The 20,963-nt window shown below is 39.0% G+C and overlaps 1 protein-coding gene across 15 annotated transcripts in view; it reads right to left on the minus strand.

Annotated features, from left to right (window-relative positions):
- The window catches only part of ROBO2 (roundabout guidance receptor 2), a 766,105-nt gene that overhangs the window by 50,716 nt on the left and 694,426 nt on the right, over positions 1 to 20,963 (minus strand). For all 15 annotated transcript variants that reach the window (XM_072138549.1, XM_072138552.1, XM_072138553.1 and 12 more), the window contains 4 exons: positions 18,077 to 18,243; positions 17,074 to 17,195; positions 9,121 to 9,352; positions 1,068 to 1,192 (listed from right to left, as the gene is read on the minus strand). In XM_072138549.1, coding sequence (XP_071994650.1) covers positions 1,068 to 1,192; positions 9,121 to 9,352; positions 17,074 to 17,195; positions 18,077 to 18,243 — 646 coding nt within the window. The remainder of the gene's footprint in view (positions 1 to 1,067; positions 1,193 to 9,120; positions 9,353 to 17,073; positions 17,196 to 18,076; positions 18,244 to 20,963) is intronic.

A 20,963-nucleotide genomic window follows, 5' to 3' on the forward strand; every position in this document is an offset into this window, starting at 1 on the left:
CGTACATTCAAGATTTATCCAAAGCCAATCAAATCAAATTCTTAAAAAACCCAGAGTAATACCAAATCTAAGAATCGCCACTATGCCAACTGCTTGGAAAATAGCTGAACCTGCACCAATCTCAATTGCTATCCTATCCATAGATCATAAATTTTTTTTATGCAGGACAAAGGCCTCATGCACATGACCGTAATGGGAGCCGTGACCTGGTCCTACAATTTGTGGCCAGATCATGGCCCCCCGTATAGGTGTATGGCACCCAATCATGTTGCAGTGAGAATTATGTGTCCTAGACGGGCAACAAAATATGGGGCATACCCCAAATTTGATGGATCACAGCAGTGGCCGCTCAGCTTTTTATTGAGATAGGAGGGTTGAGGAGTGCTCACCCCCTCTCTCCTCTACCCGGCTGTGTGCCACGCCCCGGTTATGGCCCGTTGAGCACACGGCTGTGTGCAAGGAGCCTATTTTCAAGGGATTACATTAACTAAGCTTCATAAATAAAAATCCAATTCGCTTAACATTGCAAAATTTCACAAAATACAAAAAAAAATGCAGGGTCAGCTCAATTGTAGTTTTCTTTGAAGTAGCTGGTGACAATCTTAATACGTCTGACATCTACCCGCGTTATGAAAAAGTTAATCATATGTTAATCCGCATTAAACCTAATATGAAGAATGTAAAACGTCCCCATCATTAAGATTCATTCATGAAATCAGAAAGTATTGACAGAGGTGAAGCCCGGGTTAATATCTGCACGGGGGTTAATAAATCTTGATGCAATATTGATCTAGCCAAATAAATACACACATAATGACTATGTATTTTAGGATCTTACATCTACACAGAGGATAATCTCTGGGAACATGTCAGATCCGCTGTTCTACAGATGATAATCGTAATATGCTTGTTGGGCTCAGATGGAAGATGAAAATGATATTGCTTTTCGACAATTGAGAGAGCAACGTAATAAGTACTAGAATAAATTTTACATTATTTGTGTATTTTTTCTTCTTTAAATTGTGCTTTGCAATCCGTTCGTGTTGTAAAGAAGAAAACAACATTACCCGATAGTCCTGAATTATTCCATTCTGGTGATCGGATGGAGGGGGGTCCCAGGAGACGCTGATACTTGTGCTATTGTTGCTCCCGACTGTCAAAACTGTAACAGACTGCGGCGGAGCACTCGGGGCTAGAGCAGGTGAAGAGAAAAATAGGAAAGAGACATTAATCCTTTGAGCTGAAGTCTCATTTTTAGTAACCGAATGTATATCCAGGCATGCTGAACCCTTTGCACAAGATCCCTGCAGACTTGAATATGCAAACATAGCAAGGAGCCGAGCTTGAAATATTAGCTGTTGTGATAACATCTGTTTAATAAAAAGACAACATTCGGCTTATTTGTTCTTCAGCAAAAAAAAATAATAAACCCTTTCGGTTATAATTATGCACACGGAATGTGCTTGGTACAAAATTCTGCTGTGTTATGGATTAAAATAATCACTCGTGAAAAATTACGGGTATCGTAGACCTGGGTATATTTCTTTATACATTATATTATATATTGAGCAACTATAACATTAAACCTAATATTATAGAGGTCCCTTTGTGATACAAAACCAGCTGTGACCCATCATAGCATTGATCTTTTGGTTCATGGTTAAAAGGGTTGTCTCATTATAGACAAATATCCTTTATTTATAGAATTGATTTGGGTCCAATTGGTGGGAACTCCAATGCTGTGGATCAATGCTCCTGTAGATAGGGTTTACATGTCTAAAGTGTTATAACACTTATGAGTAAGTTCCCTTCATTGATGAACCTTGGATGATGCTGAGTACATCACTGGTTTTCAATAATACGACATCAATAGACTTGAATGGACGTTTTAGTTTCTTGATATTGAGGACCTATCCAAAGAGAACTCGATGATTAGGGGATTCAGATTGCTTCTGGCGATGGAGCCAATGTAGAGAATGGAGCTGGTACTGCTCTACTCTCTGTGTAGTAATTGGGCCAGTCAACTATAGTTGATGTCAAACCTTTACATAAAGAATGAAGCTATCTCACTGGTGCTGCCCACTGAGTTCATTTCAGAACCCTAGATGGGCCAAATTAGATGATCAATTGGGGTCCCCACCTATCTGATATTAAAGATCTATCCCAACTAGATAACTAGATTGATTCAATATATGATGTTTGTCAGTTACTAAATTATGTATCTATATGGCTTTTTGTTAGGGAAAATACTACAATGCATGATGGGATACCATACTATGGCATGATACCGTACTGTATATGCATATGGATCTTTAGTGCCATTCAGTGTCTTTCTGTATTTACAGATGTCATCCTAATGACTAGATGTATCTGTCAGTAAATGGCTTGTTACATTGTATCTCCATAGAAGAAGCCAAGTATCATCCTACAGTCCAAGATGTTCATGGTCCACAGGATTGCCCAAACTGGAAACAATTGTAGCCCAAGTAACCATTGTGCATATTATCTACATGAATATTTTATTTACGGTTGGGCATAATGAGTGTTTTGCAATCCATATTATAGGCAAATTATGTTTCAGCAATAGATTATTCTGGAATCCTTCGCACTGATCATGTGGTTTGAGCTGTAGTTACAAGGTAGCAACATCTTATGAAATACATGTAATTTTATGTTTCCCTTGCATTGTCTATCAATTCCCAGAGTTGGGCCCAGATACTGTTTAATCAATTTAGCAAAATCAGATCAATACCCAATCCATAGAGAAAAGGCTTAGAAGACAAAAATATCTATTGATTTCTTTGTTCCTCTCTGTTCTCATCAGTTTTAAAAACCCAAGGCCAAATTATGAGAATGTGTGAAGACACAAAGGAAGGTTAATAAAAATAAGTCTATTCGAGATGAATCCCAATACATGGATCTTTAATTCTCTAACCTATAGACCATGTGTACATCAAACCATTACCAAGAAAGATGTTCAAACAAAAGATTTACTGGCTCAACCTACATCAAGGTTTATTGGTAAGACTACGAGCATGAACGTCTTGAGTGAGAAGTAGTGGTGGACAGATATAGAGTTACGTCGGCAACAGACATCAGATGACTTGACATTTTTGGTGTAGTCAACTATTACTCTTAGTATAATTAGGACAAAAGTTTACTTGTGGGAAAAATACTGTACATTGCACTATGAGATTAAGAGTTGGCACACTAGAGCCGGCAGAATAATGGTCAAAAGACTTTTGGGTATGGACGATCTCTGGAGCAACACATCTGTGAGGAATGACTGGTGGACTTTTGTCAAGACTAAAGAAATCGTCAAAATTTCCTTCATAGTCTTATTGTAACTTGATTTCATGACATAGATCTTGTAATCATGGTCATAAAATTTGCTTAAAACCTTTAATGGGGTACAACAATTTCAGGTATTTACGATAAACAATACAGACCATCAAAAATTCTGCACTTCAAAATTCACTTATCTTATTACAGCCAAGTGGTCCTAAAGAGTCAATGAAGTGTAAATTCCCATAAACAGCTACTATATACAACCACCCTGGTAGACCTTCCATTACCACAAATCATTCAGACTGTAGACATCCTGTAAAAGCAATTGACTCCTTGTCCATTTACTCTACTGTGTAAAAAAAATCCTACTGTAACAGTTTAAGAGAGTCAATTACAGAACCGGCAACTTGGTAAAGTAAAGTTTTAAGCTTAATTATCCTTTGTAGGTATCGGTGGTGGGAAGCAATAATCATATACTTACTATGTATTGTAAGGACAACATGTGGAGTATTTGTCTGTGGAGTTAATGTTCTCATGGTCTACAGAGTTGGATTTTTATTTCAGCCACAACTGATTTCTAAAGTAATTTTGTTATCAGCAGTTGTCAGAGTAAAAGTATTTTTGTAGAACATTCTGTTATTTTTCTCAGAGTATATTGAGAGGTAGAGTAAGCGTATTTCGGTGGGCATCTATGAATTAACCCTGCTGAGAATAGTTAGAGAAGTCAAGTTGTAGACCACCTACTGCTCCGATTGCACCCATTATCGTGATCATCAAGTAAAAGCTAACTTTTCGGTCTGAAATGCCAAAACACTTTTTCCATCTTCAGAATTTTGACTTTTTTGAGTCCTTATTGGATATTCTTCACTCATCAAACTTGTATTTCTAGCTCAAGTATCATCATTCTAAGCATCTAACTCTTATAGGGAAGACTGAAGTGATTACCAGACGTTTAATTACACACCTGTTCATCTGCTAAAAAAAATAATTGGCACAGATACCTGGCACTATACAAGCAACTCAGAGCATGTTGTGAAATATCTCGAAAAGACCATCTCTTTAAGAAAACCAACCCATTATTAAGACCATCTCGGCCAATTGTGAAGGTGATCTGATGCAATTGCTAGACATCCTTGGTTGCTCCATATCTACTTGAGTCCTTCTATTCCTTCATATGAGCACTGTGTTAAAATCGAAGACCTCCAAAGATTATGAAGGTTGACAGGTCTTCTCAAAATCAATGAATTTAGCAAAAATAAAAGTCAATTTCTCATATAAGTATGATTCAGAGACAGTAGAGGAATGGAACCACGAAAGCTGTTGTTGACAAAAGCTGTAGTTTGCAGCCTAGAGCCTCCATTTTGGTCCGCAGCCTGGAACCTCCATTTCGGTCCTCTTTAAAGCTGTCCAAGAGGTCTAAAAACAATGGGGCATATTTTCTAAGGGTCCGAATTGCAGCAGGACATCGGACGCAGGGCGCCGGAAGACCCGAATCCTCAACGGAGAACGCACCGCTGGATCACGACAGGACCGGGTAAGTAAATGTGCCCCAATGAGTTCAATTTGAGTTTGAATGATTTCTCTGGGGCCTAAAGGATGGCTCAAATGTGGACAACTCAGGTGGACTTGTGGTCTCCTGCTTTGCTGATCAGGGTATAGGGGATAATGTCCGATAAAGGCAAACCCTATCGATTTAATATATATGACCTTCTCAATTGGCCTTTTATGGAGGTAACTAACGCCTTTACTTCTACCTCAGTATCAAAAAGGAACAGAGATGTCTTATTTTGCGCAAATTCAAAAAAAAGAAAAAAGGAGCACATTTCCAATCAAATAACATAGCTGTTCTATCTGCAGGCACTGCCTTTAGGGAAGGTCATCTCCCACATATGGCTCCTAAAGTATAATCCTCCCCTATAGCTATATATGGCCACATGAGGCCACTAATTGTTAGGTCTATGATTGAGTTTACAAAAATTTCATGATATGGATTTGTCTGTGAGGCAAAATAACTATGTCAGCTAGATTTAATGTTAGTTTTTATCTATTTACTTGCATTTTGTTTAATAGGGCTCAGTGGAAATCAAGCACCAGCAACTGTAATCTATACTGCTGCTCCGAAAAAGACCATCACAAGATGGTGAATTCAAAAAATATACTTGACATCTCCTTCTCTGGTGGTTTTACTATCTTCTCCTGCCCTTACAGATATATAAATTAAAGCACTTGTCTGGGGGATGCTGTGGTTATTAAATAGACCACATTGCAAAACAACATTTTTTAAAGTGTTTTCTCATTTCCCTTGCTGCGGGTTTTCGTGGAGACACGGACTTGATCGTTGACAGGTCAATTATTTCAGTGCTGAGCTGCCTTCCACAAATGTGCAAGGACCCAAATCGCTGCTCATCTTTTTCCTCCACAGCCAAAGTGAATTCCATTTGTTACTTTCGCAAGGCCAAAGAGGTTGGAGATGGATCCTTACTAGATGGTGACAAATGCTGGCTCCAGATAAAAAGTCTAACTGTGGGGAAATTAATTTTTGGATGGTGGCCTTTGAAGTACCATTCTATATAAAAAGTAATCCAGTGAAAGTTGGCCTTCTTTGGAATGTGTCAAGTGCCTTTGATTTGTTCATCTCGCTCTTCTCGGTTTTATGAGGCCGCTCGGTTGCCTCTCAAGAGATTGCTATTTTTATTCTGGAGACTGCTGCCTTATCTGACAATTTGTGTTGAGCCGTATGCCAGGCGATACCATACAGTAGGGTTGCTATTTTTTTCTTGGATGAAAACAGTACTCAATCATAGGCCCAGGTTATCGTCCACACATACATTCTATCATGGAGTGTTATCCATGACGGGTTTGATTTTTATATATGTTCCGTGTGAAAAATAATATGTCTATCCTAATGTTATATTTTTAAACTATGATATATATATATATATATATATATATGTATATATATATATATGTATATATATATATATATATATATATATATATATATATATATATATATACAGGCGGTCCCCTACTTAAGAACACTCGACTTACATACGACTCATAGTTACAAACGGACCTCTGGATATTGGTAATTTATTGTACTTTAGTCCTAGGCTACAATAATCAGCTGTAACAGTTATCAGAAGTGTCCGTAATGAAGCTTTACTGTTAATATTGATTCTTATGACAACCCAACATTTTTAAAATCCAATTGTCGCAGAGACCAAAAAAGTTCTGGCTGGGATTACAATGATAAAAGATATAGTTCCGACTTACATACAAATTGAACTTAAGAACAAACCTACAGACCCTATCTTGTATGTAACCCAGGGACTGCCTGTATATTCTTTTTAAGGGCAGTTTTGGACAATGTTTTTGGGCATTGTTAAGGACCTTAACATCGAAAAATACTTGGTGTTATTTCATGATTAAATATAGATTTGTTTAAATCTAGATTTAGAAAGATTAAAAATAAACATTATAATTTTTGTTACAGTATCTTTATACCATGTCTGGATAATTAAATACTTGTTATGGAACATCTCTTAAAATATGACCAACTATGCTAAATAATGGTGAGTTGAAGCTGTTTCTAGTGTACTTAATATGATTGGCTAGCCAATAACACATCAGAAATGACCCCGCCCCTGAAGGTCCGGAAGGTGTGTCTAAATAGCTGATGATGTGTGACCACCAACACTGGGAACATAAGGTGGACATTCTGAGAGAAAATCAAAGAACACCAGGGGTACAATACCAACTATGTAACTGTAGGATTCAGGCAAAGATTACAGTAATAATATGTTTCAACTAATACTACTTCATAGAAAATCCCCTTTGGGAATAAAAAAAATTTAGCTTCAAGTTTTAAAGATTGGTAAATATTCCCTTCCAATGCAACACCAATAGCAAAAAAAAAGGGAACTCTTAGAAAATCACACTAATCAGTTTTATTGTGTCTTCATTTAAATAACATCCTTTTTGAGCATGTTTTGAAATGAATGCATTGTGATGTTCCTCTGTTTCTAAAAGACTTGTATGAATAAATTGACAACTGGTTGTTACCATTTCCTTGACAAAAGGGGTTGGGTTGCCCATACACAGTTTTGCACTGTCAACACTGATAAGACAGTGTAAGAGTGAGTTGAGACACATCCCTAACTGGCAACTCCCAGTTGTCAAGTTATTCTTAAATTTCAAGCAGAAATAATTGAATGTTCTAAGCGAAGATGCCCCAGAATAGTTATTCCAGGGAATATATGTATTTACTTGTGCAAACATATCCAGATAGTTCTTTAAGGAAATGTAACCTACGGATGAAGGATTGTAAACCACGCACACTTACATGCTGGTGTGAGCCACCTCTGGCCAGATATGTTCTTCTTTTGCCCTTATTTTCACAAAAAAGGCCTCAGGGTCAGGGGCATAAGAAGCTTAAAGGAAACCTACCCCCAGGATAAAGGATTTTGAACCAAGTAGACTGGCATACTGTTGTGTACTCCATCTGGCAGGTTCTGCTCTTTTTTAAGCTTCTTATGCAGTGTTTTTACAAAAAGGGCTTTTAAAATTATGTAAATAAGCCCAAGGCGCCCAGGCTCATTTGCATAATTTTTAAAGCCTTTTTTCTTAAAAACAAGAGCATAGGAAGCTTAAAGAAGAGCAGAACCTTTCAGAGTGGTCACAGCATGTAAACACTTACTTGGGTTACAATCCTTGATCCTGGTGGTAGATGTCTTTTAAAGAACAGCAGATCCTGCCACAGAGGGCACACACCAGAACGTAAGTGTGCTTGGTTTACAATCCTTGATTCTGGTGGTAGATGACTTATAAAGAAGAGCGGATCCTGCCAGGGGGGGGGGGGGTACACACCAGAATGTAAGTGTGCTTGGTTTACAATCCTTGATTCTGGTGGTAGATGACTTATAAAGAAGAGCGGATCCTGCGAGGGGAAGGGGGGGTACACACCAGAACGTAAGTGTGCTTGGTTTACAATCCTTGATTCTGGTGGAAGCTTTCCATTAATCTAAGGTAAGTAATACAGATGACATAGAAATTACTTGGTAACTCAACAAAGTCCTATATAAATAGACTGAACTTTGGAACACTTAAATGATATCAAGGGCAAAGCCAATAAAACCTACTTGTGCCAATATATACAATATTTCATCGCTGGTAGACTAGAGTGCAAATATGTCAAACTTTGCAAACTGTGAAATCACTTTGCCACCGCAGCGCCTCGACACCGATTAACTTCAATGCCTGATGACATTTGACAGATGATAAAATTATTTATCACAGATGCCAGGAAGCAATGGCAGCAGGTAGCGACACTGAAGGTTACATTAATCTGTGCAACAGATCGAGCCTTGTGACTTTCACATATCTCTTGGCCATAAACATCTTGCTCAATACTGAAAATCTGGTGGCACTTTAAGTGTCCTTTAAAGGCTAAAATTACCACTAGACTGGGCGTAGGTTGAGGCAGTAAACCAAAATGTCACTTCATCTTGGACCAAATACAGATTTTGAGCAAAAGGCATATGTAGTGTTTAACTGAAAGCTAGATAAGAAAATTATCAAAGGGAAGACAGCGCTAGCTAATCTTTCTCAGAACATACTTACACACAGTTTTTGTATCTCACGGTATTCTCAAATTAAAAATTGACATAAAGTATGCTTTTTTTTGAGATGTCAAGACCCCTTTTAGTAGATACCAAGCTTTATCTTGCAGCAAGTGCACAATTTATTAAGAATAAAATCAGCAAAAGTCAATTTCTAATCTCTTAAAAGGTGAAATAATACGTTAAATGTATGCGGCTCTTAAGCTCCTACCTTCTTCCGTTGTCCGGGCTGACTTTGACTCGCTATCCATCCCTTGAAACTCATTGAAATAAGGTCGAACTTTAATCTCATAAGTAACTCCTTTTTTCAAGTTGGATATCACAGTACTGCGCTCGGCGGGAACCTTGACCTCAAAGTTCTGCCATGTAGATGGTGACTGCAAACCGGTTGTCTGACGGTACATCACCCGGTATCCTTGTATGAACTGAGATTGACGATCCACCTGAAATAGAACACAAGTAAATAATGTTATTAGCACCGCACTAAAACTACTAATATATTCTGACACTTGTTGAATCAAGAATACAGTACACCTGCAATAGCTGTAGGTCCAATACTACATAGGTCAACGGGTGCATGTCATTGGAGTCGCTGCCAAACACCTCTTGCAGTGGCTCAACTCTCATGAAAACACAAGGATGGCGAGCTCAAATTCAACATTCACAATTATTCTTTCCCTCAACTTGGGGATATCACCTCAAAAGGGGTATCAAGAGGTCCCAAGAAACATATGATAGTCTGCAGGTCCTATTGAAGTCTTGTACATAATGCCATTGGGTGACGCTTAAATTTGTTCATAATAACGCCATTGGGTGACGCTTGAATTTGTTCATAATAACGCCGTTGGGTGACGCTTGAATTTTTAGAGAAAAATATATCAAAATGTGCCTCGCGAAGTCTTAGGTAGTAAAAGAACAAGTTTTCAATTGAATTTACTCTATGAAGACATTGTCAGACTAGAGTGCCTAGGACCCACCACTTAAGTCTTTGAAATGGACCCACCACAGTGTACCTAGATGCAAATATTACCTGATATCTATTCACAAATTTCTAAAATTGACCCTTAGCTTACTTTCTAGTCATTGCCTTGGACTGTTATTGTTCTAGGAGCCCTTTCAGTATTATGCTGACTGGTCTTTGCCTTTAACTTTGACCCTCTGTGAGCCAATATATGCTCATAGGCATATATTGCCCACCGAGCTCAGGGGCCACCAGTGGATTCACCTGTTCAATCATGGACTAGTTTAAGCCTGTATGAAAAAGACCTTATCTTACTCAAAGGTGGTATACAGTACGTAGTTACCACTCTAAAAAGGTGAACTCTCCTCAGTGACCATCCCTAATTAATAACTTAAAGTAAAGTTACATATCATACTATGTTGTCAACCGACTCTGCAAGGTATTAGAACGCCAAGGTTATGCACAACTTTATAGTTCTAGACTATTGTCATCATAACCAGTCCATATGCTTCGAGGCAAACACAGTGGTTATGCCATTACCCATAGCACCTGAAAGTTTGGGTCAAAAAATAAGCAGGTCAAATAAAAATGTTAACACTACTGATTGGAATTGGAAAAATTTTTAAAAAATTAACTTTTTTCAAGATTTTGGTGATACTTTAGCTTGGAAATATAATTTATAACTTCATTCGTTAGTCAACTATTACACGTTTTATTGAAAACCAATATTGAACAATGTAATTTTTATCCAATGACTTCATATAGGTATATTGTATAGTACATGGCTCTAAACACTGACTTCATGAAAATTAGAGTGTTCTTATACTTGTGCCTAGAGGTAGGATAAGTACTTAAAACCTTATGGATTACCCATGGTCTCGCCAATGTAAACATTGAATCCACCTGGGGCTATAGCCCTTTAAATCCCTGAATATAAATCAAATTTTAACAGTGAACACATTTTAAACCTAAAAATTGGTCTAAAGCTCATTTATTTAAACACTTCTTCTATATTCTCAGGGAACCAAATAAAATGCCATAAGCACTATGTTAAAACATTCATTCACAGAGCGAACCCTGAAGAACCACCTTACTTTCCTGCCTAGAGGCAATAAAGTGCAAACTGAAAACATATTGAGCTAGATTGGTCTAAAATCATGATTTAACAATTTACATGACGCTTGTGTTTTCACTTTTCGGAGTGGTGACCACTTATGGTGATTGAAACCAAATGCAACTTTGTAAAGTGTTTTAGACTTGAAGAGAAAACAGAGGGAGATCACCATGTGGTTAACATTTAGGACGTGTCTTGGGATCCTTTAAGATAAACCTGAAGATAATACTTGGACTTTTAAATAAAATCTGATTGACAAGTGAAGTAATGCAAATTGCCTTAATTAGTAATCTGACTTCAGAGCGAGCGAGCGGCTTCGTAACTTTCCAATGGCCTGAATAAATCCAGCCTTGAGCTCGAAGGCTCAACACTATTCAAGCTGTCAGCTCTTGTCAATACAATTAGTGTAGAGTGTTGACAGCAAACACAAAATAGTTTTATTAAAAGACAGGCTTCGCTTGTTGTCTTCAAATTTCGTGAAAGCTGCAGCTCCTTTCCGCCAGAAAATAAGCACTGAAGCGAAAGAGCATTTTAGACGGATCCATTCACGGTGAGGTTCAGACTGTATGCATGAAAAATAATTGTTTTGCCTGGTTTTGTTGACGTCAACTTTTCAATGTTTGTCTCTAAAAGTCATGGCAACGGGTTTCTAGAATTTTCTTCTTGATTGGACCTTAATCTCTCTACATCATGTGTATGAAAGAGCCATACACAATCCACTAGAAAAATTTAAAGGAAAATAAAATTTTTTGTTGCATCCTTGAAGCAACTTTTGGCTGGGCATTCCACCATAATGGGGTTTCATTGAGTAGCTCTTTATGTCTTTGTATAAAACCTAAGCATTATGAGATATACTGTAGAAGTGGATTATAAAATAGTGTTCTGGGGACAACCTTAGCCAATGATGAGACAGACAGTGGGGCTCATTTACTAAGGGTCCGCGGAGCGCATTTTTGTTGGGTTTCCCTATGATTTTCGTTTTGCACGGAATTGCCCCTGGATTTTGGCGCATGTGATCAGATTTTGGTGCATCGGCGCCGGCTTGCACTTGGCAGAAATGGGGGGGGGGGTGTTGCCGTCGGACAACCTGACGGATTTGGACAACGTGCAAGATTTTACATTTAGAAGTGTCGCACGACATGCACTTACAAGCACCGGAAAGAAGAAGGTGAACTCCGGCAGACCTTGGCGCAGTAGCGACACATGCAGGAAAATTGGAAGCACGAACTTAGTGAATCGCGGCAGACCCGAATCCTTGTCAGACAATGCACCGCAGGATCGCGACAGGACCAGGTAAGTAAATCTGCCCCAGTGTGTCTCAGACTACCCTAGACATCCTACAGGTACTGCAGCTATATTGATGTTACAGATAACTGATGACCTATGCTCAGGTAAGGTCCTCAATATCAGATTTCAATTTTACAACCGGCCCCTATTAGCTGTTCTTGTAAGCAGAGAATGAAACATGAAGCAGACAGCTCCGCTCTTAGTGTGGTGGATGATCTGAGTAACTAAAGCTTAGTTCCCTTTCAAATAAATAGACACTGACCTGAAAAACCTTCTCTGACCACAACAAAGAATGGAGCTGTCTGCGTACTGCTCCATTCCATTAACATCTGATATGTGAGGGAACTTGGTGTAATACCAATCTGATAATGAGGACCTACTCTTGAGATATGTTAGTGAAAAAAGAAATACTGTGGCAAGGTTTAAAAAAAATGAGTATAAAAAATACATGTATCACACATGGAATGAGAGCACATACATAAGATCATTCCACTCCTTCTCTTGGGTTTGTTTGATCTTCATCCTACACTAATAGTGTTAAACATTCTAAGTAGTATCTGTTATTCTGAAGGTTTGTCCAAAACATGGAAGCCACAATGGAAAAAGACAACAATTCAATGGCAAAATAATGAGAACCTATCATTCTCATCCCTGGAATAATATCATACAGTAAACCTAGAAGCGGCCTACAAGTACCGATGAGAGCTCACTTCTGCATAAGTATCCAAGATGATCAAACTCTAGAGATTAGACATTCCCCAAATTCAAGTACAGAGAGGACACAAACTGTACTTTTCCTGGATTTGTGATCTAAGGATAAAAAGAACAGCAGATTCTTACATGTATAATACCCCTACACACGGATAATGAAGTCATAAGCATAGCCTGGGATTTATAGCGCGAAATAACAAGTCACCTGAGACTCATTAGTGCCTTAAAACCATCGCAGAGAAGGAGCAGAGCCGAGGCAGCTTGGGGAGATATGTACAGTGTATGTAGAGGCTAATGTCTGCGGGAATCTTGGCGGTGCTCCTCACCGGTTATCATGGATTATATTTAACAAGAACAGTGACGAGGCAAGGGTCACACGGCATTACTATGCTGCCAACATGTCAGCCAGAATAGGTCAACATTGCAATTTGTGGAAGCAGAATATATGCACCATTAGTGAAGGGTGCATGGTTTAGGATTTAGCATAACTAGGATGTAAATAGAAGGGGAACCTCATTGGGTGCATGGCTTCCATTCATTCTTGGAGTAAAAAAATTGGGAAAGACTCCTCATTTTGGATCTGATATGAATGAGACAACTAAGAGCTATTGATATCTGACGAACGGACATTTATATGATCCATTGGTGGGATCTGTGTTGTAAATGCCATCACCTCTCAGTTCTTTGGGCTCAACTGTTGTCAAGGGTGCTCCTGCGACCCATTACCCGGCCCCCGGTGTTCCACTCACCTCCCGAGGACCCAGCGATAACTCCGGCAGCGCGGCCCCGCCTCCCAGTACGTGTGCACACAGCAGATTCTAGATATTTAAAGGGCCAGCACATCTGCCCCTATATCTCATTCTTTAGGACCTGCTTTGTCCTGCTTTACACATTCATTTTAAGTTTGCACTATGTAATAATATACAAACTCCACAGATTGTAGCTGATCATTGGGGGACCCCAGTAGGAGAACTCATTGGGATTAGTTTATAGTTAGTAATACAAAGTTATTATCCATAGTAATGGACATTTTAAGCCAATGGGCATTAATGTCAATGGACAGGTACCAGGTTAGAAATTCCTCACTTCTCTTTGGACCCATGTCGTGAAATGTCAAAAAGTAGCTAAAAGTGACCCATCCCTTATACTTATTTAATCTCAGATAAATCTCTCAGTGCTGAGGCTCCTGCACCATATGTCTCTATGACATTAACACATTGTTACACAAACTTCTGTCTCCGCTTTTACATAGATGCAGAGATATCAATGTCTCATAATGTTCTGTGAATGTCCAACAAAACAAGCTGGATTTATCAGAAGAGCATTAAGCAGCTGTTTTCCAGAAACAGGAAGATTGTAAATCTGACAACATTTTTTAAATCCATCGTTGGATCTCATTAATTAATTGTTTATGTGCATCAGGATTTTCTGCAGGGACAGGAACTGAAACTATGTTCAATGCCGAGTACTGCGAAACAGATTGTGGATGGATAACACTCTTGGTAGGAATGTATTAAGTCATAATTTGCAGAGACCCTTTGATTCCAATGTAAAAATGAACTACCACTCCCAATACAGTCATAGATGTTACGTAAGCCATTGGCTCAAAATTTATAACAACATTCATGTTGCTCCCCCAGTTCAGACTATGGGGCTTACTAGGGGTCCGAATCGCGCACTTTCATCGGGTTTTGCCCTGAATTGCCCAGGGATTTTGGCGCACGCGAACGGCGCCGGCTTTCACGCAACAGAAATTGCGGATTCGGAAAAAACGTGGAATTTAAAAACTAATTTGTGTCGCAAGATCAGCACTCACATGCACCAGGAAGAAGAAGGTGAACTCCGGCAGACCTCGGCGCAGCAGCGACGCCCGCTGGATATTGGGCGCACGGACCTAAGTGAATCCCGGCAGACCCGAATCCACGTCGGAGAACGCGCTGCGGGATTGTGACTGGACTGGGTAAGTAAATGTGCCCCATTGTGCTGCATTAATAGCTCTGCAGATCCTTCTTGATCCCTTTAAACCAGTAGAAATTAGTAGTAAAATCAATTGTGTACTGTATGGTCAGCTTTGGAGAAGTTTTTATCATTGATATTTCTACCCATTTTTCTTGGATGGGAACCTGTAAACGGTACAGTATAGTTCATAAACAACTTATTGCAAGAGTCCAAAATGGGTTCCTAGGTTCTGTGTTTTCCTAACAGCACTGGGAAGAACAGGAATGAACACATGACCATGGCCACTTGACTCAAAATCTATGGTTTTTCGGTCCATTCTCTACTTCTTGAGTCACTAACATGGGTCAAGGTGTCATCGATGAGCTGGAAAGCGCAGTAAAGTAGATGCTTAGCCTGCCAGTATGGGTACTGAGGGGCTACTGGGTCTTGGTCACTCCTGGCGATGAGTTGCATCGGTGGTGCGCACCATGTGATGCCACACTCAATAGTCCAGGGACTTACAAAAACAAGGTCATCATGAAGTGGTTAGGGAATTATGCGATTTGATCAAAATGTAACTAATTTAATCAAAATGTAAGAGTTAGGGGGAAAATTATGTTTCTATTTTTTAATAGAAACCCCTTTTAAGTAGCCATTGAGGTAGCCATTGTTTCTAGGCCATGGTGGCTTGACCAGTGGCTTACGGAATGTTCTGGTCGCCCCAACATAGATTTTCTTTGGGCACATAAACTTCTTATAAAAACTTCAATATAAAAACGACATTAAAAATAACATAATGCTTCCCAATTGGTTCTGTAACACATAATCTGTTAACTTGAAGAAGAAGTCTTGAGGACAGATTCGTCCTCGCTCTACCGCTTCTGCCTGGCTGCATTATATATGCTATATATTAACTTGTACTACTATGGCTGCTCTCATACATGACATTATTTTTAGCTCATTAACTTATTGAACGTGTTAGTTTTCCACCCTACTTCTGTTTTTTAATGTGTCAAAATCAATACTAGAAAGTCAGTGACAGAATGCAGGAGTACGATAACACATTTACTTTGCTGTGATTTAAGCTGAATCTATTTCGTTTAACTCTTTGCATAGTACTCGTACTACGTTCATTGTACTGGGCTGATTTTCATAAAAAGTCCATGATCTTTGCATAAGAACAGCATATGGGTCTTTTAAATCTCAAAAGGATCATCATAGAGTCAGTCAGGGGTCTAACCCTTCAGGACTGTGGAGATGGGATCACACCAATGGGCCTTAGGGGACCAATCAAGCATCTTTACCCTATAGGACAAAGACAGTACTACATGCGGTACATTATAGATATAAGCAAATCTATTAATTGAATCATAGGTACAATAGTTCATTGGTACAAACCTGTAATTTTTCAGGCACCGAAGCCAATTCCCTTTACCTACTTATCCCTAATGTTTACCTCTATGTAGGACCTATAATGATCTTAGCACAAGCTGGACAATATCTCAGATCTATCATATATTCCTCCCCATTTCAACACTCTATCTCCTTATTTTTTTCCCCAAAAGAAAGACAGAATTCATTAACCTCTCCCCCAGTCTTAACTAAAAATGTCACTTCTACCACTGTCTTATTCAGTGTTGAACATTTCCTCTATGATGGAAGATTTTGATGGACAGAAAGATGTCCATCACATGGATTTCAACATTACTGATCCTTTATTGTCAAATGAGATCAGCCACTACTTAAGGTGTCGGGCAGCATCTTATTCATTACTCCACTCTTCCCCATTTGGATGGGGGGTTCAGTCAAATAAGTCCTTGTTTTCCAAATGTGTAGCAAATTCATGCTAGAATTAGACTTAGAAGATTCAAACCATCTTGATGGCTTCCACCTACGGTATGGTCCATGGTAAATGGTCTTGAAATATCTCGACCTGAGTTCAACCAAGGTCAGTCAAGGAGGAATTTAGTTAACTCTATAGATGAGAGGATACTGATGGGTACTAAGACCACTTATCTTTGTATTTTATGAAATGTACATGTTGGTGGTAATGACTTTAGACTAGTATATACTAATAAACAAATTGTAAAAAGAACTATTATAGGTATTTATTTGTTCCCAAATTCTTTAAACCACCTTTATACAGAACTTACCGTCCAGGACACCTGGATAGTGGTGGGTGAGAGGACCACAGGATTGTGCAGGCGGATGATGACATCTCCCAGCTCTTTCTGGACTTGCCGGTGGTCTACACCTTGAACTGTAGGACTTATATCTAGTAAAGGAAATTACAGAATAGTCAGAAAATAGCACAATTTCCTCCAGATCATTGATTCTGCAGTGTAATTATTGGAATTTATGATTGATTATTTAGAAGGAACAGCTGAGGTTATGGATCAATTTCATAAAATGGAAACAGGAGAAAAGTGCGGACTAGATGACTCTGGAACCCGTCTAGACATCGGATATTGAACGAAATGACAAGGTAAACTTTCTTAGCAAAGTGGGAGCTTCTATGTCCTATTTCCTGTAAGATGATTGCTCGCTATTTATGAGCACTTACATGTCCTGTATATTACCAGCATCATGCCTTGTGCTATTGTGTAGAGCAATCGTCACTATTGGAATACTTAAAGGCATTTTACCACGGAATAGGAGATATGTGTCTGATCGATGGAGCAATCCCCCATTCAATATGTAGAACATGGCGGCTTTATCTAATCCTACAATGATAATATGTAGTTGCCCCATGGTAAATAATACACTTATTTATATATCCTGAACATATTCCATGGCAGAAAAGATTTTCATAGAAATGTTCAGTATTTACAACCTTTTATGCACCTGCACTCAGCTGAGTGACACTTGTATCAGTGAAGGATCTCTTGTACAGATAGGTCTTTTAATTACCAAAATTACTGAATCGTGACCTGATTCCTGTCTGACATGGAGGCTTGATTAATTTCTAATAAAGAGATAACTCTCTCTATCTATCCTTCTCAAATCTACCAATCTAAATGTATATTTATCAATCTTCCCCCTACTGAGAGGCCCTGGCTGGGACTTCTCGAATCTATCTATCTAGATAATATGTACCATATTTCTCTCTCTCTCTCCTCGAGGACATGTTATTTTCCGCACACGTATTTTCCTTACCTTGCGTTCGTACAGGATCTGACATGGGGCTTGGATCACTGAGACCTTCAGCATTGATGGCTCTCACCATGAAGAGATATATAGTGTTTGGTCGGAGACCTTTCACGGTATACAGCGTGGTCTTCACATGATTTGCTACTGTCTGCCAACTATTGCTGACAGATTGGCTGCAGAAAATAAAAATACTGTGTCACGACTTTTAATCATTCCGGCAGCATTTCCAGGTATAACAGATAAGCGACAACGTGATGTGTGTGCTGTATGTGACCGTGATCCATGATCTACCTCACGGGAGAAGGGTCTGGGCCATACTAATAGCTGGAACTAATAATCTCAGAAATCGTATGCAGGATCCTGGATATACAACATCTTATACTGAATTACCCTGAATAAAATGTCACAGGATTAACTTTATAAAGGTTTATAATAATGACCCTGTAGTAACTGAGACCTTCACGATGTAGCAGAGAACATACCTAACATGGGACTGCAGGAGTTCTGGAAAACCCTTTGTGGGCCGGGAAAGGGGAACAAAATAAAACAAAGTGTATCCATCTCCAACACCCTACTGCACCCTACTTTTTGGTCTTTGACACCCTCAAAGTACCAATTATAGGACCTGCTTCAGACAGGCCTCTGGCCTCCTTAAAAAACTGGACAACACTTATGAAGGAAGTGACGATCCCTGATCTGAAGCGACTACAGAGTCTGTGACCCCCTTAGATCTTTCAGCAAAACGCAGCAGTAGGTCAGGTACAGTAGCCTTTGGATAATCTGTGGTCCTTTCGGACCAGTGGAAGTCACTTCCTTCATAAATTGCTTCCTGTGTTCTGAGAAGGCCACAGATTGGCTGAAGGAGGACTCATAACCCTTCCCCAGCACTTTCACTATGTGGATGGCCACAAATTATAATGCAAGTGTGAGATGGAGCACGTTAAGTACAATTTATTATATTTTTGCCATCCGTCCCCCAGTTCTGAAGTACTTTTCCAGAAAACCCCTTAAATTGTTCCTGTTCTCAGTTGGGTGGTTTTTGGGTACATCCACTTGAGATGTAGATAAATTGGTGGCCAATCTACTCCCGTGTAACATGGTGGTTGCAAAAGATGAAAGCTACAGGAACGCTACCATAAAAATTACCCAGAACTTTAACAGCAGCATTGTCCTATCAACCCACGGGTGAGCGAATTCTCATTTTCTTTTTTATTTTTACATTGTCCTATCAACGTTCCCCTAAGGGTTAATGTTTGTATTGGGATTTGGGCTCTCAGATGTCCACCAATTCTAAAATTGAGAGGGCCCCAGGGGAACTAGGGGCAAGATAGGGGCACTGTCTTCATAGTGCGTGTAAAGTAATGTAAATCAGGGATGCAGTCTCTTTATTCTCAAGACCGACTGGTATCTAAGAGGTTTGACATCCACAAAAATGTGAATATTTTATATCAATAAACCCTAGAAAAATAAACCTAAAATTAGTTAATTCGTGCTCTATCAATCTATGTATTGCACAAAAATATAAATCCAGTTACAATCGGTTTTCACTCTCTTCCACCGCACACACATTGAGGACCATTAAGAAGTCCCGGTCTACTGTTGATTCATGCTAATGTCTAGTAAATGCAGGCAGTGGTGCGTGTACTGTACTTCTAAGCTAACAGTATATGTATCTAAGAAGAAGCATCTGTCAGGATGTCACCGAGACGCTCAGCGCTTACGGAAGTATTAAATAACAATTACCATAACTGGAGGAAGATGGATGACTCTGGCGGTTACCTGATATCCTGTCATCTGACAATATGGAATTCTGCTTACCTGGCTACTTGAGATTGTCAAAAAGTGTGCTGCCTGTCTATAATATCTACACACAGCCTTCCTACTCTATTTGTAGCTGAGCTGACATTGTGCATCGTGATAAGAGCCTTCTAAACCGTACAATAATCAACCAATGACTTTGCCTCTTTGGTAGTTTTGGATTCATTATTACTGTGTCAAAGTAAGGACTTAAAGGGGTATTCCCATCTGCATATTCCCATTTGCCACATCATCTGCCACATAGCTACATTTCTTCAATTGTATGTTATTAAAAATAATTTACCTTTATGAAGATAATTTCCCATATATGTAGTCATATCGTTCATTACTTGGATACGAACACTCTAATAGTGGCCACGCTTGCACTATTGAGGCCTCTGCCAGACCACCTGGATTCAGCGATCATTACAGGACGGCTGTGGATCATGGATATTTCATATGCAAAACAATTTGCTTCTTCGTGCAATCAACTGTGGTCGTATCCAAGGACAACAATCTCATTTCTAATGGACAACATTTATGGGAAATTAACTTCACATAGGAGATTTATTTTATAACATCCAACTGAAGAAATATATCTCATTTCATTAAATTAAATACCAATGCCCTGATGAGAATATTCCTTTAATATTGGCAAAATTGGTCAACAACCATCTTGGTGCTCCAACTCTCTGGCATAGAGAAATAAGAGTTGGATCCATTGGATTTCTACGTGGCCAACCCTTCTGTTCCTATTGGAGAGAGGTTACCATCATAAGAAATTCACTTTACTCATAATGAACACATGTATGCTTGGCTAAGGATTGCATGTGTTTGGTGGTTTTAGAATGAATAAAAGCCCAGCTGGCAGCAATCTCATTGTTTATCCCAGATAATATTAACTTTAACCTTCTACATAACCATAAATTACCAAAATTGAGTTATTGCAAGATAATAACAAGCCTAATATGATAATAATATATTAATAATAATATTTTATTCTGGACTGATGTACACATCTTATTTAATTTTTGAACCCACCCATAAAAACAAGCCCTAGTGGTAAAGGATTTGTTATGAATTGAGTCCCCTACTG

This window comes from Engystomops pustulosus, chromosome 2, assembly GCF_040894005.1.
Source record: "Engystomops pustulosus chromosome 2, aEngPut4.maternal, whole genome shotgun sequence".
NCBI lineage: Eukaryota > Metazoa > Chordata > Amphibia > Anura > Leptodactylidae > Engystomops > Engystomops pustulosus.